Source organism: Anoplopoma fimbria, chromosome 12, assembly GCF_027596085.1.
Source record: "Anoplopoma fimbria isolate UVic2021 breed Golden Eagle Sablefish chromosome 12, Afim_UVic_2022, whole genome shotgun sequence".
Taxonomy (NCBI): domain Eukaryota; kingdom Metazoa; phylum Chordata; class Actinopteri; order Perciformes; family Anoplopomatidae; genus Anoplopoma; species Anoplopoma fimbria.
In genome coordinates, this window is record NC_072460.1 from 24,007,315 (window position 1) to 24,032,549 (window position 25,235).

Below are 25,235 nucleotides of genomic sequence, written 5' to 3' on the forward strand. Positions count from 1 at the left end.
TGTAATTTTAGCAATAATGTGTATTTGGTGAAGGGTTGCTTCAGGAATTGACACATAAGTGTTTCAATTTACCGTTAAAGCTAATACAGGATCAGTGATCATCTCTAGACTCATCTTAGACCATGAGTCTAGAGATGATCCGTATCTCTAGACTCATGGTCTATCTCTAGACTCATGGTCTATCTCTAGACTCATGGTCTATCTCTAGACTCATGGTCTAGCTCTAGACTCATGGTCTAGCTCTAGACTCATGGTCTAGCTCTAGACTCATGGTCTAGCTCTAGACTCAATGCCTACGATGAGTCTAGTTTATAATATACAGACTGAAATACTGACGTTTCTTATGCCATAAAATTTCAAAAAAGTCATCGTATAGTATGTAAAAGAAAGAAAAAAAAAAAGGCAGAAATAAATCATAGCATAGGTTGTCAAGAAAAGTTTAAAAAGTCATAGTATAGTATGTCAAAATAAGTCAGAAGAAAATCCCAAAAAGTCATAGTATGTCACAAAGACTAATAAAAATGAGTCGTATTGCATGTTTGAAAAAGTAAAAAAAAAAAAAGGCATAGTATAGAATTCCCACAAGTCATAAGAAGTAATTGTATATTATTTAGGAGTAAAATAAAGTTAAGAAAAAAAAGTTATAATATAGTATGTCAAAAATAAGTCATAGTATAGTACGTCATTATTTGTCATAAGAAATCAAAGTCATGGTATACTTTGCCATAGTCACCAAAAGTCGTTGTAGTATGTCATCAAAATGTAAAAAAAAAAGTCATAGTATGTTTATAAAGTTGCTAAAAAGCTTTAAATAGTATGTCATCAAAATATGTCATAAAAAAGTCATTAAATTCATACAAAAAAAAATCATAGTAAAGTATGTCATAAAAAGTAGTGCAATAGTGTGTCCTAAAAAGTCACTGAATAATATGTAATTGAAAAGGTTGCAAAAAGCCATAATAGTATGTCAAAGATTTAAAATATAATAATAAAAAAACATGATAGTAAAGTATATTATAGAAAAGTAATGTATGTCATAAAAGTCATAGTTCAGTATGTCATATAAAACAATGTTTAGTATAGTATGGCGTTAATAAAGAAGTCATAGTTTAGTGTATTAATGAAAAGTCTTAGAATAGTATTTCATAAAAAGTTCAAAGTCTAGTATGTGAACAAAAGTCATAAAAAAAGTCAGAAAAATAGTCAAAGTATAGTAAGTAATTAATAAAATCCTGGTATTGTGTATCATAAAAAGTTACCAAAAAAAACGCCCTCATGCATTACATGTTACGTCGTCGGCTCCATACGTACTTGTGCACGGATCCTTTTTTTGGAATTCAGCTCTGCTTTCAACACCATCATCCCAGAATGCCTCCTCTCTGAACTCACTCAGCACTCTGTCCCAGATCTCAACTCCGTCACAGTCCGGAGGCAGAATGTTGGGTCAGGTAAAATGACATCATCACCCGCCCACCAGGTATGTGTGCCCTTGTTCCTTTACAGCAGCCGTGCACGAGGGCCCGTCGTAACTGCTCTACGCCACTGCTGAACGCCACTGTGTCTGCTGTGGAAGGCTGCAGGTTTCTGGGATCCACCGTCTCCCCGGATCTCATGTTTGCTTCCAGCATCTTTGCTGTCAAGAAAAAGATGCAATTATCCCGTCAGTTGTCTGTACAGCCATCACTGTGGGGTTTGTATCCGCCACCAAACAGGAAAGCAAGAGACGACCGTGGACAGTCAGAACTGCGAGGAAAAACAAAAATTGTTACTGGCCTGCCATCCAGCCTGGATGTATCCATCTCTAGAGACAGGACGCCTAAGGAAACGTCACTGCAGACAATGCATAGCTGTCAAGTATTTGTTATCTTGTGTGATTAAAAAAAAAGTTCAGCCATGTGCCTATTTCTGAGCAGGTACATTGAGAGCAACAAAATACCTGAGTCAAAACCATCGTCTATGTTTTCACTCAGCATACTATACTATGACTTTTTTAATGACTTTTTTTCAACATGCTTTACTATGACTTCCTCCAAAAAAGTCCTAGATTAGCATGTCGAAATAGTCACAAAAAGTCATAGTATTGCATGTCGACAGATGTGATAGATTAGTAAGACAAAAAAATATTTAAAAAAGTATAGTATGTTTGGAAAAAAAGATATAGTATAGTACTGTTGTATGACCTTTTTCGATACTATACTATGACTTTTTTTTACATTTTTCCACATACTATGACTTTTTTTAATTTCTTTTCCACATACTATACTATGACTTTTTTTAATTTCTTTTCCACATACTATGAATTTTTTTAAACTTTTTTCCTATATGACTTTCTTTTACTTTTTCCACATACTAATACTATGACTTTTATTTGACTTTTTTTACTTTTTTAAACCAAGAAGCAGGGATCTTCAAAATAAAACAAGAAAAACAAATTTAACAAAACAGAAAACCATGGAAACATACATCAAAAGGTCATAAAAAGTATAGTATCCCACTAGAAATGATGTCATCAGAAAGTCAAAGTAAAAGGAGTACACAGCGTACTGTAGTTTTCTCAAGCACAACCACTAAATGTACGAGTATGCTTTCTATGAATCCTCTCCATTAAGGATCAGCTTACTGCTACAACAGCAGTCGAGTAGTTTGAATCTACAAATGGAGTTGAGCCGATCGATAAGAGCAGCCAGTAATGAGGAAGTATCAGGCCGTAGAGTTGAGGCTATTTTATGCACTGCCAATCCCTCACTTCATCAACCTGCCCACTGCTCTCGTTAATAATGTATTGGGAGTGAAAGTTAATGTATGTGATGAAAAATGTATAAACCTATAGGAAGGACGGACCCGTCAGTTGTTGCACTTAAAAAAGAAAAACTGCTGCTGTGGATGCTTTTGCAGCTCTGCACAAACAAAAAAAAACCATCTGTCTCATCTGTTTCCCAACTCTTCATTTCTGAAATAAAAGTTTGCAGAATACAGATGTATACAAAACGCTTTGCTTTATAGTCGTTTGAAATTGCTTCAGAGATTTCTACGTATGCACGTTGAGTGTTTATGAAACACCTGCTGTATCTTTGCTATTTACGACCCGGGCAGAGCGCTAATCAGAACGGGTGTTCTGAAAGCTCGTTTGTAATTCCCGGGGTCATAACAGATTATAATTAGTCCTGCAGCCGGGCCGAGCTCTCATTACAAACAGGAGGGTAATTATTTCCACTGCACGGTATTATTGACAAAAACCTTTTTCTCATGATTAGAAAAAAATAAAAAGGTAATCAGCCTTTGTTTGCACCCGAGTGCTTGAAGAAACGGTGAGGTGAAACAGCAGAAAGGAAGCGATGGTGGGCAGAACCAGATGACGTGGACTACAACAGTAAAGGCCTCGTTAGAGCCCCAACGCCCAAGAAACGTGGCACTCTGTTTCCCATTAGGGCTGAAAGCACAATGATAAAAAAGGAAACAGCATCATGATGAAGGGTAATTGTCAGGGAAGCATGGAGCATAGCACATATTTCATTTTTTTTATAATGGACAATCCATATAAAATGTTTTTCATTATATATTAAGAACATGCTCCTGCAGTGTATCTGTATGTTTACAGGCGTCGCCCTACGTTGACAATAATAGAAAATTTATGAAAGCTAAGCTTCATTTAGCATATTCCTTAAATGTAGCCATTCAGGTCCTAAACCTGTCTACTTCTGTATGTAAAAATGTGAAATGTTTACAAGAACAAACCCCTAAATTATGACATTTTGAGCAAAAAATGCGTTAGTGTTGTTTTTCTGGTAATAACCAATATTGAGACACATGACAAAAACATTGGCAGTGGTGGCGAAGTACATTCAAAATACCCAAATTTGAATTATTGTCCAAATACTGGTGTCGGCACAACACTGACTAGCTTAAATATCATCTCAACGTTAGCCAAACGACTAACGTAACATGTTAACTAAAGAGAAATGAACCAAAACTCAACAGTCTGTGTTTCAGGGAATATTTGTAAAAGAAAACCTCTCTTATACATTTTGTATTCAATCAAGGAAGCCAGCTAACAACTCTAAGTCCTGCTATCTTATTTAAAGGGGAACCACGCCCATTTTCAAATTTCATACAGGTTATTCCTACGCTCTATGACAGTCCGTAAACATATTAGCAAACATAAACAACTCTCTTCCTAGAGCTAGAATGCAAAATCTCAAATTTGTGAAGTCATCAAATTTAAAATCTGAAGCTGCTCATGAGACTTTATTTAGTAAAATGTACAGTAGTCAACGGGGAGACACAAATGATCTTCTGATCCGATAGAAAGTTACTGGTTCACTTGACAAAAAGCCAATTAAATATTTCCACTTGATTTTGGTTTACTTCAGAAAACAAACTACACAAGTTTATGATACTAACACGTTTTGTTCAGCAAGATAATCCTCACAAGTGAAAACCACTTTTGTGATTTTTGAAGCATGAATGCAATTGGTGGAAGTGAAAAGTAAAACGAGGCTATAGAGGAAGTACAGCACTGTCACATGGGCGTGAGAATGAACACAACAAGGCTGTGACGGCGCTTTGTAGTCTCATTTAGACATTTGTTAGCAACCTCCTTATTAAAGGCACGGACACGTTTCTTAATTCTCCAGAGGACTTTTCACAGAAACAAACGTTAAAGTCTTTTAAGCATGTGTTTACCACAGAGCTTATTTTTTATAGTAGAACAAAACGTTAAAGTCTTTTAAGCATGTGTTTACCACAGAGCTTATTTCCGGAATCAAACCAAAAAAAAACCTAAAACATATTGACTTCAAGCAACAGTCATAAGTAAGTGCTACAAAACCATGTCCGCAGTTCAAATTCAATAAGTCGAAGCTCCTCTTCACTTATACTGATTGATTCATTTGACATAAAATAACAAATTAGAATTCTTCATTTAGTTGGTGTTCCCCTTTAACTGCTAATTAGTAGCTTTTAAGAAAAACGTTTGAATGTTTGACCAATTGGAGAGGTGAGTTTCAATGTTGAGTAACAATATCACATTATTGGTCAGATTTGATTTAATAAACTTGGATTACATCACTGCTGTAAGTTTCAGTAGGATAAAAAGTTTGGTAGCATTGAGGTAGATATTCTTATTTAACATCAACCTGTGAGGCAAAAAGCTTATCCTGTTTAGGTTATTTGGGTTTAAATTTAGTTTTGTATCAAAGAAATTAAAAATATGTCAATGCTTTGTCCTCCAAGGTGACAAAACAACTGTATGCATGTTCAGTTTTTTTCTTTGCAGCACTGTAAATGCTCCTCGCCTCATCTGCTGCAGGCTGCATCCTCTCCTCCCTCCGACAATGACCGCAGCGCCATCTTGTGAAAGAACAAAGTAAGTTCATTTGAATGCTTTATAAAAAGCTGCTTAACCCTGAGCGCCGAACAGCAAGTCTGTTCAGAAGTCCATTCTGGGATCTGTCGGTGCCGGCTGTACAGATAGGATATTCTGGGATGGAGTGGTGAGAATACGAAAGGCTCTGAGGCCGCAGAGACAACAGAGGGAAAGATGCTGATCTGTGCAGAAGCATCAGCAGAGGGCAGTAGCATTGCACCAACAACACAAAGGAGCTGATTGATAACCTTTACATGAAATCATAATGAACTTTGAAGATAAATAGCAAGTAGCCCTCAGCCGTGGTAAACAAAACACCAAACTGCAATTATCATTTATCAGATACTGTGTGTGTGTGTGTGTGTGTGTGTGTGTACAGGAAGCGAGATCTTATTATAAGATGCTAGAGACTTTATTTGAATTCATTACCTTCCATGTTAGCAAAAAAGAAACACATGAACCAGAGAGTATATCACTGAAGCTATTTATTTAACAGTGCATCAGCAAAAGGAAGTGGTGCTCAGTTTAACTCCCTCCATAATACAAAAATAAAAGAAATTGTGTCCCCTCTCTCTTGGGTCTCACTCATAATTGGAACGCGAGATAAGTTCTGACAACTGTGAGACTCCATAATTCAGTCACAGATTTAGAAAGTGTAGACTAATTGCATTTGGGTTCTTATCTCACAAATTGGATCCATTCCAGAGCTGGGATTTAAAAAAATAAATTAAAAAAAAAAGTGAAAATCCTCGTCTTCAGCCATGGAAGCGGCGGATGGTGGATTTTCAGAGCTATGACGAGGATTAGAAGTTAGGGATGTTTTTTTTTTTTTTTTTTTTTCTTCCACGAGCGACAAAAGGGTGGTGTGATGGTGGTGGTGGTGGTGGTGGTGGTGGTGGTGTGTGAGGGGGGGGAAACACGACAGATGCTGCCTTGTGCTGGCTGCTCTGCACCGGCGTTAATGGGGTGTGAGCAGCATGTTAAAGCTTTCTGCAGGAGGTGAGGAAGAGGTCGGCAGAAACATTTAGATGGCCGTGCATTTGAGTGTGGAGGAGAAAAAAAAAAGAAGCAGCAGCACTGAGGTCACCACCACCACACCACCACCTTCACCTTTCCTCCGCTTCTGTAATGACATGTTGAACCAACCTCCGCACTCACAATCACAGCCAAACCAACACAGTCTAAAGTCCGCACACAACGCAGCAGCGGGGTCACTGTGTGGCTTCGTGCACCGCGCAGCAGATCCCTGTCGGCGGTGTGCATTTAGCTGGAAAACTCTTTGCCCTCCGTCGTTATGTGCAGTTCAAACAACACGCACGACATCAGAGAGTAAGAACACGGAGGCTGCTCAGTATGTGGCTCTGCTGTGCACCACCTCCACCTTATTTACTGGCCCTGTGTGATCTGCAGGATGTTTGTTCAAAGCTTTTTTTGGTCTCTGCATCTTCCGTGCCCCCCCGTCCCCCCCCCCCCCCACCCCGCTGCTGGCCTGGCTGACCAGATGGGTCAGTGACTGTGCGGTCGGGGCCCCTTCTGCTCTCGGAGAGGGTTCACTCGTGAGACCCAAACCCCAGAGACCAGAATTATAGAAGCCGGATCACAAGGTGGACGGATTGCAAGCTGAGCTGAGACATTCACACGTGTATGCATTCAGAGCACACACACACACACACACACACACACACACACACACACACACACACACACACACACACACACACACACACACACACACACACACACACACACACACACACAGGTACAGAATGTGCGTGCTGCATCTTCTCCTGGAGGAGGCCGATCCGTCAGAGGGCGTAATGTTTTACAGATTAACACGGAAACACGAGAATATGTGGTTTTATTTAATATTCTGGGAGCAGAGCTGATCTTTCATCATTTCAGACAAGCTGTTCAGGTGCGCTTTACATTGTGAGATTTTTTATTTTTTTTTTTCCTCGCCATGTCATGTGGAAATTTAGTCAAGTCATCTTCAGCTGTTATTGCAGTCCATTAACTCCATTGTGAAGATACATAATTGATGCAGCCTTTGGGTGGAGTTTAATCAAATGGAGGGTGCTCCAACGCTGAAAAATGAGACACACATTCCTCAGCGATGTAGTTTTTTTTTGTGGAAGACTATGAGTCACACTTTGAATTGATTTATTATCATTTAAACTGCACACTTCCTGCACAATGCCCAAAGCCAAACCCGTTAGTTTTGAGCTTGTTTGAAAGGTGGATTCAGGTTGAGGATTAATGAGCCTGATTTAGGATCAGTTTAAAGCAGAAAGACTAAATAAAAACAGAACCAGATGGATGTTAACACCAAACAAGTGAAACGTGTAAAAGATTTATTCTCTGTACCTGTTTCATCTTTTCTTTGATGTCGATCTCCATCCCTCTTCCTCAACTATTCATTTCCATTTTTTGTTTTTCTCTTTAGGCGTCTTCCACTTTTCTTTGAAATGACAGTGATCTGTGTGGGATGTGGAAATGCATTGTTTCTGCTACGCTCCTTGAAATCAGGAGCTTAGCTTTCTAGTTACATTTCACAGCCAGCCACCACTTATCTCTGTCAACTCCTGTTGGAGCCGCACATGATCCGTGTTGCTCTAAATGCTGTTGGCTTCTCTTTTTGCGCGAGAACCCAAGCTGTGATTCAACGCTTTAATAAAAAAAAAAAAATAATCACTTTATTTATTGCATGGGAGGTGCATCTTTCACGCCGCCGAAGCGAAACAAGTGTGCATCATAATCACGAGATGCACTTCTTTTCTCCATGAATGCCTTTTGTTTTTCTGACAGGGGAAATTGAGGGAAAGCAGCAGATTAGTGCTTCTACTCATCTGAAGAGCATTCGTCTCATCCGACCGTCTTAATAACACAGCAGTCAATTAAAACCCATGGAGTCAGATATTTAATTTTCAAATGATCATTAACTGGAAGGGAGAGATGGAGTTAGAAGTTTGAGTATCGAAGAGATGGGGGAGAGAGGGAGAGAGAGAGAGAGAGAGAGGTATAGCGGTTATTAGAGCACACAGTAAATCCCCCAGCCAGAGATGAGTGAAGATAAAGGAGGTGAATGAGCTAATTGTGTACTGTCAGAATCCATATCTCTAACGACTGTCAAATGAGCAAATTTCAAATGCACCCCCCACCCACCCACCCTCAGGAGTCAAAGTGGTGAGAGAGTAAGAGAGAAAGAGAGAGAGAGAGAGGGCGAGAGTGAGAGAGGAATAAATACCAGGAGACACTAATGTGATGAGAATGATGCCTGGTCTCTTCCGCTGATTAAAAATGCAATAACGCTGTGGCAAACACTCTGCCTGTGCAGCCGGAGCAAAGCGAGCAGTAGGTCTATGGACCCTCGGATAAGAAACGTGACCCGGTGACCCCAACGCTAATTTATTCATACACTATAGAAGAAAAAAAAAAAAAGGGCATCTTTTTTCTTGGATCGCTGGCAGGAAAAAAACCCACAAACAGCACATCTCTGCTGCTCAGAGCAGCAAAACCCACTCGTGATCGTCCTTTAGACGGTAATTAGTGCCTACGAGGAGAAGTGGATGTTATGATTCATGTCTCACCATGCTATCTGACTGCCCCACTAATTATGAAATGGTAGTGTCTCTGTGTGCTGGTAACAGTGACTGGCCTGGTTTCTTCAGAGCCGAGAACACAGAGGGGAGAAAGAACGATGCCGGTAAACACAAAGGCATCATAAAGAGGCTTCCGAGTAAAAGATGCAGCATCGGGGGAGCGTCTTCATCCTCCCGATGTTACATCAGGCCTCAGTTGGTCACTGACGGGAAGCAGATAAGGTTTCACTCTGGCTGGAGTTGGATAATTGGACATTTATGGAGAGATAGGAGAGCCCAGGGCCCAGGAGCCATGAAACAGAGCTCATCGAGGCTCTGCATCAGTAAATCGTCTGTGAAAGAGCGCATCAGGAGTTCTGACAAGATAAGGAAGGCTTCATTCAAAGAAAAGCCGGACCGAAGTGACACGGAAAAATAAAAAACTCAAGACAGAAGAAAAGCCAGAGCGCCGTGACGGGACTTCTGCATGTCCACACAAACGCTGAAATGAGCGGGTTTTTTTGTTACAGCAGCGACGTCACCTTGTCATCAGAATTGGGTCACACAGAGATGTAATTCTTACACAGTGAGGACACTTTTGACAGCTTGATAACCAGAGCGCTCATAAAGGGACAGTTCACACAAAGGTACATATTGTTCCTCTGATCTGTAGGGCTGTTTATCATTCTAGATTGTTTTGGTGTGTGAGTTGCCCAGTTTTGGAGATATCGGCCGTAGAGATACCTTCTCTCAAATGTAATTAGACTAGATGGCACCCGTCTAGTGCCAAAAACATACATTTTAAATACGCAACAGGAATGTGTCCTTCAAGAAATATCGACCCGGAATCCACAGAATTTGTTGTGAGCAGTTTTGTGTGAAGGAACTATTTTTTTTTCAACCGTAGTAACTCTATTGGAGAGAAGTTAGACTCTCTCTACGGCACATGTCTCTTAAACCACAACAATCTAAACTGATAAATAGCACCACAGGTAAGAGGGACAATACCTGATTCTGGAGTCAAACTGTGCCTTTAAAAGCCTGAGTCCATTTTTAAAAGTCTATAAAATCTATTGTTCGACTACAAATGTTCCGCTCGTGATAATCTGCGATCGACGGGCCTCTGAGTTTGAGGGATTTAAGTCCTCCTTGGTGGAAGTTGCTTTGCTCTCAGTCCACCATGATTAGTTTCCTCCCTTTGATGTTTTTCCCGGGAAACTGCTGCCTACAGAACAGGTGCATGCTGAGCAGGTGGGCCCTCAGACAGGAGCCCTGAGAGTCTGGTGGAAACCATCCTTCACACTATTTATGGGTAGGTTAAAAAAAGAAAAAAACATTCCTGATTAATGCCATGCGTATATATCTCCCGCATATCAAAAGGTCGCATTTTTCTGCTTTATATCAACATCCTCAACACTACAACTTGGGCTGTTTCTTCTTTGTTTTTGCTGAGCTGCAAATCTACAAACCTCGGCTCAGACCCGACTGATTACTCGCACACGGACACGGGCACGGGCGGTTCATTTGGTGGAGGAGAGGCGGGTCTTAATTGGGCATAAGTGGGATTTATCCTGGCTGTGTGCAACAGAAAATGACAGACTGTGCGTATGAGAAGTAAAGACCATCTGGTCCCACGGGAGCTCAGAGAGATGTCAGACAAATGGAAAGAGAAACAAGAGGAAGAAGCTCATCCCCTCTTTCTCACCGCCTCTGTCCCACACACACACACACACACACACACACACACACACACACACACACACACACACACACACACACACACACACACGGATAACAAAGAAATGAATAAATAAGAGGAATCAGCGTCTCTCGGCCATCTATCATTTGCCCATGTAGCAGCCTAGAGGGAGGAGAAACAGAAGTCTCTCATGCGTGGCCTATTCATGTTTTTATATCATAATCAATATGGAGTATAATAACATTATGCTCGCAGGCAGGCAAAGGAATAAAGAGCGGTTAGCTCGTAAAGGCCCCGGCCATCAGCGGGACAAATTGATCTGACGTGTTATATTATTCATGTGGGATTGGTGGTGAGACTTGAAAAGGGGAGAGAGAGAGAGAGAGAGAGAGAAAGAAAGAGAGAGAAACAGAGAGACAGAGAGAGACAGAGAGAGAGAAAGAGAAAGAAAGAGAGAAAGGGAGAGAGAGAAAGACAGAAAGAGAAAGACAGAAAGAGAGAAAGGGAGAGAGTGAAAGCGAGAGAGAGAGAAAGACAGAAAGAGAGAAAAGAGAGAAAAGAGAGAGAGAGAAAGACAGAAAGAGAAAGACAGAAAGAGAGAAAGGGAGAGAGTGAAAGCGAGAGAGAGAGAGAAAGCGAAAGAGAGAATGAGAGAAAGAAAGAAAGGAGAGAGCGAGAGAAAGAGAGAGACACAGAGAGAAAGAGAGCGAGAGATAAAGAGAGAGAGAAAGACAGAAAGAGAAAGACAGAAAGAGAGAAAGAGAGAGAGACAGAGAGAGAAAGAGAGAGAGAGAGAAAGAGAGAGAGAGAAAGACAGAAAGAGAAAGACAGAAAGAGAGAAAGGGAGAGAGTGAAAGCGAGAGAGAGAGAGAAAGCGAAAGAGAGAATGAGAGAAAGAAAGAAAGGAGAGAGCGAGAGAAAGAGAGCGAGAGAAAGAGAGAGAGAAAGCGAGCGAGAGAGAGAGAAAGAGAGAGAAAGACAGAAAGAGAAGAGAGAGAGACAGAGACAGAGAGAGAGAGAGAGAAAGGAACAACGGCTGTGATGGGAGAACAGAGTAAAGGGTGAGTAAAGGGTGAGTCGGCCTCTCTCCCTCTCGTCACTGAGCTCTCTAACGTTCTCTAACTCGGGGTGAGACGGTAAAAAACCAGCACGCAACATTTTCCACCCGGTTTACCGTTACCCATAATCCACTGCGGTGATGAGCGGTTCTTATTCATACCACTCACACAGAAACCACTATGATATGCCGTCTGCTTTAGTTGTATAAAAGATAACAAAATGATTTTATTACATGTTCATAATTTGACAGACATCACAACATACTTGCATGATTGTTCCGGTATTAATGCTTCCCCACATCATAATTAGGCATAATACGAAACTATATATAAAACAAACATGCGTGCAGATACAGAGAGGGGGGGGCAATTCAACAACAGATTAAAGCCATATTCTGATATTCTGTCATTTCATGAAGTTCAGTTCTGGTAAAGAAAAACAAACGGCAGAAGGATGCAGAAGCTTATTTATCATTTTTCAGAATTTATTTCTATTTTTTTTCTTCTTGTTTACATCAAATAGAACAGACACATCGGCACATGCAAAGTGAACACTTTGTGGTGCTTTTTCTCATTACCATCCCAAATCCAATTGAACAAAGACTGGATATCTATTTTTGTACTCCAAACATGAAAAATACTCTCCAAATATTTACAAAAAAAATATATATACTTATACAATGCCCATCACTCTAAACATAATAATCACCCGGGATCTGATTTGAGTTGATTTCAGTAACACAGAAATACTGGATGTGGCAGAGCTTGCTGTTCAAGGTAATTAAATCAAACAGCAAGAAAAAGAGGCACAGAAGAAGAATCACTTAAACGATACAAAACAGAAATCAGATAATGGGAACCCCAAGAGAATATGGCTTTAATGACATTTCAAAAAGAAAATATCTTGAAAGCAGATCCACTGTTTGTTTTTTTTGTGTGTTTTTTTTTTTTCCTCCGCGGTTTGTCCTCGTTCACAGTGACCCCTTTCAGCAGGCAAGTTGTTCTCTGTCAGAGAGACGGGTGTGGGGGGGTAGGGGAAGTGGGAGGGGCCACAACACAAGTTTTAGAACCTACAGTTTGTTTTGCCGAGCCGCTCTCCGTCAGGACTCACGTGTTAATGTCTGGATGGAGGTCGGATGCTATCCACGGTCCACTGGAGGGCAGAGGTACTGCAGGTGGTGCTGCGATGCCTGCGCTCGTTCTCCTGTCTGTCTGTCTGTCTGTCCGTCCGTCCATCCATCTATCCGTCCATCCGTCCATCCGTCCGTCTGTCCGTCTGTCTGTCTCTCTGCTCCTCTAGAGCTCCCTTCACCCCTTTCTTTTTTTTTCCAAAATCGCAGATAAAAGGACAAACAGCATTCACTTTTGTTCAAGCAGATCAGATCCTGAGGTTGTTGTAACTCACATATGTTTTCTTGGTTGCTTGACCTGAGAACAGAGAACACACAAAAAAAAAGGATTAAGATTTTTACTTTGAGGTCCAATGAAACAAAACAAGAAAAATAAAACAGGCATCTTGAAGAAAAGCAGCTAAACAACATCTCTGGTAAACTCCGTCCTGATGCGTTGTGCATTCTTTATCACCAGCTGTGTGCAATCAGCTGCAATATATTTCTTGCCCGGTGTATCATTTCAACTCACGATGCCCCCGTGTGCAGCCTTAGTTTCTATTTTCAGATGTTAACTAGCAATAGAAAAAAATAAAACACACACACACACACACACACACACACACACACACACACACACACACACACACACACACACACACACACACACACACACACGTGAGCGCCTAACAAACGCTAGGGCATGCAATGTGATCCCAGACTGGATTGCCATGGAAACGTATCAGAATGTGGCTGAGTGCCTAGGTTGCTGTGTGTACGTGTATGTGTGTGTGTGTGTGTGTGTGTGTGTGTGTGTGTGTGTGTGTGTGTGTGTGTGTGTGTGTGTGTGTGTGTGTGTGTGTTTGTGTTCATTATGAGAACAAGTTTCCAGCCTTTGGAGTGACGCCTTTTATGGCTCGTCATGACTTGTTTTGGGGTTAAACACCGTGATCATGTGATCAGCGGGCCGACGACGAGCACAAGGAAGTGTTTGTCGAAGAGAGACCATGCGCCTTTTTATTTTTTTTTTTTTACTTTTCTTTTTTTTTTAATCACAGACATTGCTATAAATTCTCATTCCACTGCTTTAATGTTGCTATGGCGACCAGCTCCCATGGGCTACGCAATTAAAGTCGCACCGTTTCTTTACAGCTGCATTTTGTTATCTTGGCCAGCAAAGTATGATGAATAAAACATTAGTAAATGGACAACAGATTCTTGCTGTTAACTAAGATTTTTTGTTGTTGTTGTTGCTAGACGCAGTGTGTGTGTGTGTGTGTGTGTGTGTGTGTGTGTGTGTGTGTGTGTGTGTGTGTGTCTGTGTGTTTACTTACGCTATCATCTTAATTTCTTAATATCAATAGCTTATTTACTTTTACTTTTATCTTATTTTCTTCTCCTGTTTTTGCCTGTATCTGATTTCTTCTCACAGATCTCATTTGAAATTGATCTGAAAAGCTTCCATCATCCTCACATGCCTGTTTGGGTTCATCTATATTGGTAAAACACATAAAAAAAACGACAGTGAAGCATTCCAACATCTCTGATTTGCGGGGTCTTTATGAGGCGTAATTATGACGATATCACACCGTATCAGCAACGATGTAAATCTGCAGAAGTGCTAATGCTGTTAATCCCATAAATCACTCCGATGACTCATCTCACACTGGGCTGATGGGCCCTGAAAGGGAGGTATTTGGCGCTCTGATGGTTACAGGAATTGACGGACAGTCTCCCGGGACGGTCGAGGCAGAGTTCAGGTTTCGGTAGGTGGTGGTGATGATGAGGGGAGGAAGGGAGGGGTTCGGTCATGCACATAAATTCGCCATTAATAAATGTCACTTCTCTCCTGCCGCTGAAAATAAAAAAAAGAAAGAAGGGCAAGAGGAGGAGGAGAGTGTGCTGGGAGGGGGAGACGAGGCGAGAAGACATTCATGTCGGGGAGACAGAAGGTGAGAGGAGCAGATGACGCCGGTGCACTTTTGGGAGGAACTCGCCGACGCCGCACGCGGCCCGCTCTGGGACTCTGGATGTGCTGCAGCGACAGATGTGAAGGTTTCACCCTCAACGAGGAGTGAGTCTGCTCACTGAGACACATGTGTGCAGACAAGGATATGTTCCCCCTCATCCCCCTGGTACTCTTCTGCATCAGCTCTCTGGTTTATACACTTTCAGTCATGCACACTCACACGCACACACACACACACACACACACAAGCTTATTTGGGAGTTGTCACACACAGATGAGAGTGTGACAACTGTTGGGTGCTTGGAGAAAATTCCCGGGAAAGACTGTCATGTCATAGGCTTAATTCAAAGAGTGGGTGGAGGGGGTGGAGGGGGTGGAGGGGCGGGCCCACCTGTGGGTGCCACGGTCGCTCCGTGTGATTAGAGGCGCTGCAGGAGAGGAAGGATATTTTTTTTTTTTTTTGAGGCTGTGATGTGGGATTTGCATGAGCTGTCAATCATCTCCGTCTTCATCCTGAGCTTCCATGGCAACGTTGGTCTGAATTCCATCTTTTGCAGTTGTGGTTTTTTTTCTCTTTCTTTTCTCTGAAAGCCTTTCAAGTGTTGGTGTTTATCACTCCAAACAAACACCTCACTGTGGAAGTATTCCGGCTTCCCCACTCGAGTCCTAATACCCGGTATTATCTTTGCTAACAGGATCATGCTTACTGTTTCAGATGAAGGGCGGCGTGAGGAGCACACCGACACAGATTATCTCCTTCCATTCCCCCGGCTTTGTCGCTGAGAATGGAGGGAGTCCTTCTCCGTCTCCTTTCATGCTCGCTGCCTCACACTCGAGCTAAAGGTCTAACCGTTTTTTATCAGGGACCCGAGATAACTCCGTCCATTCTACAGGACACTATACTTATTATACTCAAGTAGCCACCTAGTTAAATCGCTGGAATGGGACTTTATGGTTCAAGAGAGGAAATATGAGAAAAGATTAGAAAGACATCTCGTCCTTCTCGGGTAAAACATGATCAAACGCCCCTAGAACGGATATATATGTAGATCTCAACTCCTGGCTCTCTGTAGATCTCTATATAATCTTTATTAACTCGTTGTAGATTGAATGGACAGGCTGTGTATGCTGTAATCCAGAAATAGTTGATATGAAATCCATGTTTTTTTGACAAACTCTGGTGCAGAATTTGGCTCCATCGTCTCACAACGATAGATGATAGATTCAGTGATGATAGATTCAGTGATAGATTCAGGCAAAGTGTGACCAAAATAGCTGTGTTTTACAAATAGCTAACTATTGAGCTGTAAACAAGTGGGTTACATATCCTGATTACACATAAAATGTTGTATAATGTTAACGTCAATATGCTTGGTATGAGCCTTTTGTGGTTCTCTCACATGAACACAGACTCCTGTGTATTCTGAATAAGAACTATTACCTTCAGATGAACGATTCAAAAAGATTTAAAAAGGGGTTAAGATCTCACAACAGACCTCTTATTCTCCACTTCCAGCTCTTTGCACATCTTAACGTCATTAAAATCACAATATGAAAAATACTATTCTAAAAAGATGTTACAGTTTTGTGTGACATTAACCATAGTTGAATCCCAATAGTGAACAAGTTATTGTATAAACAACCGCTTTAAAATGTCTTTCCTGCCAACATCTATGACACTACTCATTTATGTTTTTTATGGTTTATGATTTCTTTCTTTTTATGATGATGCCTTATGTCTTTTCTTGTTTGTAATGTTTGTATTGTCTTCTTTGTCTTTGTGTGTAATCTGTTAGAATCTTTGGCTACACATTGTTTGTATTCTTCACAGCACGTTTGCACTTTTGTCCCAAGAAAAAAAAATGTCCCCTTGGAGACAATAAAATCCATCTTATCTTGCCTTACTTACTCATGGGGTCAGCGGCGGGGTTCTCACACAGCTCGGTCTTGGCCTCTCCGTTGGGCCTCTCGTTGGGCTTCTGCGACAGACGCGACGACATGGTGGCGGCTGTGACCACGGCCTTGAAGCTACGCTTCCTCTTCTGCACGTTCATCTCAGGGTGGAAGATGATGATGTACACCTTGGGCATGTAGAGCATGCCCAGTGCTACCGAGGCACTGAGGTTCATGGAGATGGTCAGCGTGGTCGTCTGGATGTACAGCTGGAAGAAAAAAAAGCACGTGTGAAACATGATTTTTAATACAGACTGGAATAACAACAAACAGAGTATGAACGAGTTTCTTTTCTGTGAGATGTGGCAGTTCTATGAGGCCGACATTTTAAAAACCTTATCTAGAAAAATGAGAGACAATACGGGGATGATGGCTCAACATCTGTGGCTTATTACAGAACAGTCACCCCGTCGAGCACAGTGATGAGGCAAAAACCTATTAATAACCATCGGCTGATAACAAATATGAGCATCCAGCGAAAAAAGAAAAAGTTGCTGAGTTTGGAGAAACTCCTCCACAAAGGGCCTACATCATTAGAGGAAGTGTTAGTTTGACTAATACAATACAAACCCTCCTGATAACAACAGATCATTCTTGCCTCTTTTGTAATCGTACATTATTATCAGATATGTAGGTGGCGTGGATATTTTCTCCGTGTAGCTGTTGGAGAAAAAGGAGCATCCATGCGTACGGTAACATAATCCAGCAGCATTTATTAAAGCCTGACCTGCAGCTACTCAGTCAAGTCGAAAAGACGGCTCAAGCGTGCTAATGACAATAGCAGAAGCATCGCCATGACTTTATCAAAATGTCCTCACATGGCCTACTTTCTATGGAAACTGTCCGTGACTTGTTCCAGTCACCTCTGATGTCACATCTTTCATCTCAACCACTCAAGCATTCATCATACTGATCTATAGCCGCGGAGCTACTTCCTCCTCCACCACCAATTCCTCTAGCCAGTTTGATTTCAATGTAAATTCCCTCCATGAACACTGCATCAGTGGTCTACAGTTGTTTTTAGTTCATGCAGCTCTGTACGTGGTGGAGTGCCGCCTGTGAAAGGCTCTCACTGCGTTAAGTGGTAAGATCATTCACAAGATTTCCATTCATGTGAGCCCCACACAGGTACGTTCTCTTAAACGCCTTCTCCGTAAACAAAAAAAGAAATCCTCCTCAGAGGTTACGTAACACATTCGACATTGATGTGTGGTAATTACAAGCTTACATAACCCAGATTTAGGTTAACACAAATTTCATAGCCACTTCATCAAGCGCCTGTGATTTTAACTAAGAGGTGGTCGAGGGCAGCAATTCAGCACCAAAGAACCTCTTGTTTTTTCTTTTTGTCGTGTAAGGGTCTTGGAGGAGAAAGAATCGCTTCAAGAGGGCACCTTATGGTTTCAAGAGCAGATCACCAAAGCCCTCCTCACTAATCTACTGCACTTGAAAGCTTCAGATGTCACTCATGCGCTGCCAGCCACCGGTGATGTGAGCGGAGTGGAGCAGACGATTGTAAACACATTAGCCGCCACAGTGTATCCGCCGAGCAAGAGAGAGAGGGAAACGCTCGGCGACTCAGTGAGGGGAAGAAATGTCACCATTTGCATGCAGTTTTCTTTCCTTGGTAAATAAATAGCACGGCTAATGGTGATTTTCCTTTCGTACAAGACGGGGCTCATTTGCATGCCGGTCATGCCTTTGTCTCCCAATCATTCAGACGCCTGATATCATCTACATGCCGGCACACTCAACAGCCACTTTCCTCCCTCCATCACCCTGCTGCTTCTGTGTGGAGCAGCATCAGAGGCAGTAATCTGGCAGGCGCACCATGCATTAATAACTGTATGAATATCACAATGCATTCGGTGCACTCTGTTCTGTGTCACTCCAGGCTGGAGGCAAAGCGGAAATGTTTTTTTTTTTTATATAAATCTTGTGTCTGTGCTGTGAATTCGATATTTGGGGCGAACGATCAAAAAGCATCTTGGCGTCAAAATACGACCACAAGAGAATTAACCCCCCTTGTGCTGTGTGTTTTTTTTCCGTGTTTGGTAGTTGGTAACCTGGTCTGGTATCCATAGCAACACTACAGAGTTTGGTGCGTCCAACTAAAAGCGTCTGGAATAAGCTTTTAATGAGATCCTGAAACCTTGGACGCCGCAACGCTGACCCTATCAGAACTGATTTATTGACCATGCAGGAGAGTTGATTCATCACACAATGAGTATTAGGTGCACACACACACACACACACACACACACACACACACACACACACACACACACACACATAGACAACATAAAGATATGTAGGCTTTTTCACTCCCTCTAAAACAGCGACACATGCGCACAAACCGAAATCCTGTTTCTTTTTGCCTCTAATCACCGAGACAGGGTTCTCCATTGTGCCTCCCGATGAGCTTGACCCAAATTTTTTCGCAGCCCCTCTCACCGCCCGAACTCCAATGTTTAGCTTGTCACAGAACATCCATAATTAAATCCTGTTGCTTTAACATAAATAAATACATGAAGTCATTTTTCAACAACTGCTTGGCAACTCTCTATTTATAGCGTAATGATTTATTAACGTCCTCATCAAGAGTCAAATCGAAACGGATGCTTTTGAATTTTACAACTCTCTGACAAGCAGCATCCAGCTACAACAAGCGACATGTCTTCCATTTAGACAAAAAGCTGTCGAGGGTAATCCTCATAATTATGCCCACCAGGGATATACTTACTGCAAAAGGCAATTTAGTCGGGTATGGTGGAGTACTATAAATGTACACAGTGATAAGGACTCGATTCAATAAGTGACAATTAGGAGGCTCTCGGCCCAGTTGGAGAATGCCTTCAGTAATGGATCCAGGGGATTTGCAGTCTCCTCTCAACTACCTGGATGTCTCGTTGTGTTGGGTGGCCTACTTTCTAGCCGGGCTCATGTCATGAGTAACTCTGTCTGGCTGTGTACCGCACCAAGCCTCTACTCCATATAGCTGTAGGAGTAGGTAAATGGACTTGCATTAGTATAAAGCCTTTCTAGTCCTCCCACCACTCAAAAGCACTTTACATTACACACCAGCAAACGGGAGCAATTTGAGGTTCAGTGTCTTGCCCAAGGACACTTTGACATGGATTGGAGGAGAGTTGGGATTGAACCGCCAATCTTCTGATTGAAAGACGACCTGCTGTACCTCTGGAGCCACAGCCGCCATCTTGTCGTCTTTGTTGCTTGTGGTTGGGATGAATTTGTGGGGAGCAGAATTTAAGACGATCACCGCCCGCAGTCGACCTGCTGGACCCAACGCTACCGAGGTAGGAGAGCCGAGATGGAAGCTAAGCTAACCTAGCTAGGATTTACGGCTACTCCACTACCCAGTCTGCTCCTGGCTGACATCTGGTCACAGGATATTCAGGCTAACTCAGCAACGGGAGGTCAGTGACTGTTGTGCCCACATCTCTACGGAGACCTGACTCCATCGTGGCGTCCTGGATAAAGCTGCATTTGACGGGCAAACCACAGGACAGAGCGCTGGAATCTGTGTTTACATCAATGATGCTTGGTGCTCAAACATTGACAAAGTCGATGGACAGTTTTTCCCTGATGTTAGTTTTTTTAATTAGGATGTCAGGACTTCGGCCTTATTATCTGTTAAGATTCCTCCCGATGGAAGTTCAAAAAATGCGGAAATGGGAAAGCACTTTGTTTGTAGTGTATCATAAAAGGAACTACAGCTGCATTGTACAACCCTGTGTTGCATAATTAAGACTTAAATTATCCTTGAATCCTTGCAGTAATAGGTTGTGACACACAGCAGCACGCTTCCTGTGTTGGAACTAGTCATTAATAGTGAAATCAATCTGACATGTTTCCTCGACATGATTCGTTGTAAGGCATTGTTTGCACCAGTCTTCATGGTGATGTGTTTGCTGCTCTAATCAGGGCCTGTATTCATCAAGTGTCACTCATCAAAGGCCTGTAATTCTATGGGTGGTGCATTTTTGGTCCAACCTAGACAATGGCTGGATGGTTGAATAGATATATTTATAGATTGATAGATGTATAGATAAATAGATTGATGTATAGATAGATGGATGGATAAATGGATAGATGAATGTATAGATGGATAGATGTATAGATAGATGGATGGATAAATGGATAGATGAATGTATAGATGGATAGATGGATAGATGGATGGATAAATGGATAGATGGATGTATAGATGGATAGATATATAGATAGATGGATGTATAGATGGATAGATATATGATAGATAGATAGATAGATAGATAGATAGATAGATAGATAGATAGATAGATAGATAGATAGATAGATAGATAGATAGATAGATAGATAGATAGATAGATAGATAGATAGATAGATAGATAGAAGGATGGATGGACAGACAGATGGGCTTGAATAAGTCTGTTAGCACTAATGGTAAAAGCGTATTATCTTTCTTAACTTAAGAAATGATGCAATATTTAGGTGATAATAGATATTTTGTCAACGCTTGTTGATTTGACTAAACTTATAAAAAAGGTTCTGTTTTGAAAAAAAGAAGCAGAAACTGGTGTCCTCACAACCCTTTTTGGTTACGAGGAAAATGCAGCTTTTCAACAGTGAATTTAGACCGTAATAAATCAAAACTCTCAAACTTTGCAAACCTTATCTTCTTGAGGCGAGATAAAAATCTAATATAGAGTCTTGTATTTTTTTCATTATTCATTTATTTCAAGTTATGGAAGAGCTACAATAATTGAGAGATGTCTTTACGATGTTACGGTTTATTCCTCCAGACTGAGTTACATTACAGAAATACATTTTACTCCCACCTGCAAAGGACATGAAGTGGAAGATTTGATGTTCTCAGTGGAGAGGCGTGACGCAGCCCACAGAGGATTTCCAACATTACTGCTGTGTGCGCAACACTGAACAATGGATGCAGTTTGTGCGTGGCATGTTTTGTAAAGCCGTGTTGTTGGAAAAGGGCTGATATGATATAATTTTACGCAGGAAATAACTGTTATTCCAATTTGCATTCATTTTCACTGTTTACTTGAAGTCTGCTATGTAAAGACGTTCTGAAAAATACCATTATAAGATGCTGTTAATTCATTTTAACATCATATTTTTGCATATTACCTGGTGAATTTGTTATTTGCCCATACACATAAATACTCATTGTAAGCTCGTCTAATACTCCAAACCGCAACTGTGAGGAAAAGTGCAATATGTCATCATAATTTCTGCTCTGAGTGACTCTTACTTAATACATGAATAATAGATAAATAAATCCTCTTCATCTTGAAGGATGTTCAATATCTATTTTCAAACTTAAGCCTACAACTTTTACACTTGACCACTTTCAGCTTTTTTCCTGCAGTCTGCCTCTGCTGCACTCTGCTCAGGGTTTTAACTTCCAAGCATAAAACATTTTAAAAAGGCAGAATTTCACATATTCATTTCAAAAGACTCTGCATCTCTGCAATAATTGTCAAGTCCAACTCCCTTCAAGTGCAGTTGTTTTTTGAGGACGAGACGGGAGGATTAGAAGTTGCAATTTTCTTTTTTACTTGCTGAAAGCTGGAATGAAAAAGTATTCGCTGCGTATAGTTAGTCATTACTAATGACTCATGGCAGCGCGGTCTCTCTTCAAGAGGGCTCGTTGGCACACGAAACATCTTACAAGAACCTAAGTGGTTTCTGTACACGTATTGAGGTGTGTTCCTTTTCATTCCATGAAGTTCTCCTTTGAGCGTGACTGGATCTTGTGGGTGTTTTATTAGAAAGTGTCTGTCTAGATCATTTTCACCGAAGGGAAAATGTTTCATTATAACATAACTCTACTCTTCTGAAATGTAAGAAACGCTCGGTTTTTTGGGGTCAAAGATGTTCCCACATAAGAGACTTCCTGTGTTCAGTGACAGCAAAAATTTGCAGTCATGTATAAACATTTTTGGGGGACTTTGTTAACGCTGTTATGTTCATGTCTTTGTCATCTGATTGCTCAAAGGTGCGTTTGATTCGCAGTCCTGGAGTTTGTTTCAAAAGTCGGTTGATCTCCAGATCTGAGGTCAGCTGAATTTGGATGCTGGTGGCTCTCACAGTCATTAACTTGAGAGTGTTGAGTAGTCAACTGAGCACATGCAGGTGCACGGGCGGGGCGGGCGGAGGGGGGAGGTAGAGGCTCTGTGATCTTTTGTTTCCATTTTACGCATGGCTGCACTCCACACGAGTTTGAATGGACAAAACAAAGGGGAGGGGGGGAGGGAGTCACAGGTGTGGAAAACAAGGGCATCTAAATGGTGTCGAGTTGAAGAAAGAAGTCACAACTTCTGCTGACAATGAAATGAAACAAAACAACATGTGGTCCAACAGCTCTGAATGGTTTTGGATGATCACTGGCAGCTGGTTTCATATCATGCCGGTGTTTGTCATAAATCTTTTGATATTGGACAACCTGGGTTGAGAGAGATTATTCAAAAGTCGAGGTACTTATAAAGTGAGGATATAGTCGAATGACTCACATTGGATCGCAATTTAGCCTCCACGGTTCATTAACATGCACACACACAACACACACACAGCATCAATCTCATTTAGGGAAACACGTCATACTCTGAAAATTACACCCACCAAAGGGGCAAACGATCAGCTCCACAATATGCAAACAAGGGCCAAACCGCTATCAAAATGCCTGTAGCTAGCTGAAAACATCACATTTCAGCAGGTCAAAGGGTTATTTCAGCACCGAGGGTTTACCAGGGGTGCAGTTATCTGTTAGTGAGCTAATGTCAGCAGCATAGACTGTATATAGGAAGTGGGCGTAGTCTTGTTTGTCCTGTTTTTTTTTTGCAACCAGTGAACAGAAGTGACCATATTTGGCCATAAACTGCATTGGTAGCTCCGCCCTAAAGCATACCCTGCTTTATGGTCTGTTTGACTCTAAATGGAGCATCATTTACTAAATGAACATCATGCTGTATTGAAGAAGACTTGAAACTAGAGATTGAGACCATAAACTCATGTTTACAATGTTTACTGAGGGAATAAATCAAGAGAGAAGTAGAGTCATTTTCTCATAGACTTCTATACAACCAGAGGAGTCGCCCCCTGATGGACATTAGAGAGAATGCAGTTTTAAGGCACTTCATCATTGGCTTCACTTTTCAGACCCGGAAGTTGTCGCCCGGTTAGAAGTAACTGTAGTTAGCTAAGGCATTTGCATAAAATACTGCATGGCTTTCTGAGTTATCCACATTCCACTATAACACAGGTTTTATACTGTCAAAATTATTTAGCTTAACTTACAGAAATATAGTAAACCTAAAGCTGACATATAGACAAAATGCGTGCTGCACACCTAACTTTAGATACTGAGTGTCAAGGATCCCACCGTTCCCCATTCTTCCTGCTGATGCTTCACTTTTGTCTCGTTATAAGGCTCAGTTCTCTTGGTTTGACAGCTTATACAAACTTAGTTCTGGATTCTTTAGCGTGTTGGTAGTGCAACCCATCACACAGCAGCTTTTTGGCATTTAAAATGTACTCTATCTATATCACCAATGACACCAATATGTTTAGTGAAGTATTCATGAAGGCATATGTGAAATGTTGTGATGAATGTGTGTTTCTGCTGAAAACTTGAAGTATAAGTATGCTGAAATGATGTACTGTGTAGCCTCACTTCACCTTAACTACACTGCAGCTTCTACAAAGGATATGAAGGAGACATGCAAAGGCACTTCTCACTTGTGGCGGCTGGGAAGTTGGCAGAAATGCGCCCACGAAGGCCATTACACCAGGACGCTGTGGTGTGAGCTGGAGGTGAGTGTGAGACAAGAGCCGGTGTGAAGAAAGAGTTAACTGCATAAAGGGGCAAAGATAAACACATTACTGCCTCGCTAGTCGCTGCGAGTAACATAATGAACTCCTAATCGCTGCTGAGGGTGTAATTCATCTATGAAATCAGCAGCAAATTGAGATGAGGAAAATCAGTTTCTGATCCATCTCATGCGGCAGCTTAGCGGGGAGGATATTGAACGGCGTGCCTCTCAGAAGGTTAGGAGCAACACTTTCCTGTCAGCATCGATATTCTGTCAGTGGGAAACTTCCCCCCTCTGCTCCTCCGCGGCGTCTCGTACTCGCGGCCCGCCGAGCATCACGAGCATCACACCAGTCCAGACGGTGAATCTGTATTCTGTGGGGCGCTCGCCAGATAAGCAATGACTAGAGCGTCGGGTCAGAGTGTCATATTCTCAATCAGCTCCAGTAACACCCGGTGTCAAATGCTTTGTTGAGTGGAGCGCTGCTGTCAGGCGATGGAATGTGTTGAATCAAACTTCTATTTAGCGTCCCCGTTCCTCCAGCTCATCATCCTCATCCTCCTCTTCCTCAAACCCCTCAGCCCACTCGTCTCCTCCTCCAGAATAAGGCAGGACAGTGTGTGTTGAGCCCAAGGCGAGTGAGAGTTAAGATAATGGCATCTGGAGCTGCTG

General features: G+C 41.7%; 1 protein-coding gene across 1 annotated transcript in view; it reads right to left on the reverse strand.

The window, feature by feature from the left end:
* Positions 1-13,078: 13,078 nt before the first annotated feature.
* Positions 13,079-25,235, reverse strand: part of LOC129099520 (metabotropic glutamate receptor 7-like) — a 65,384-nt gene continuing 53,227 nt past the window's right edge. Inside the window, exons 9-10 of the mRNA XM_054608773.1 lie at positions 16,688-16,940; positions 13,079-13,128 (exon numbers count right to left, since the gene is read on the reverse strand). Of these exons, the coding sequence (XP_054464748.1) occupies positions 13,079-13,128; positions 16,688-16,940 (303 nt within the window). The remainder of the gene's footprint in view (positions 13,129-16,687; positions 16,941-25,235) is intronic.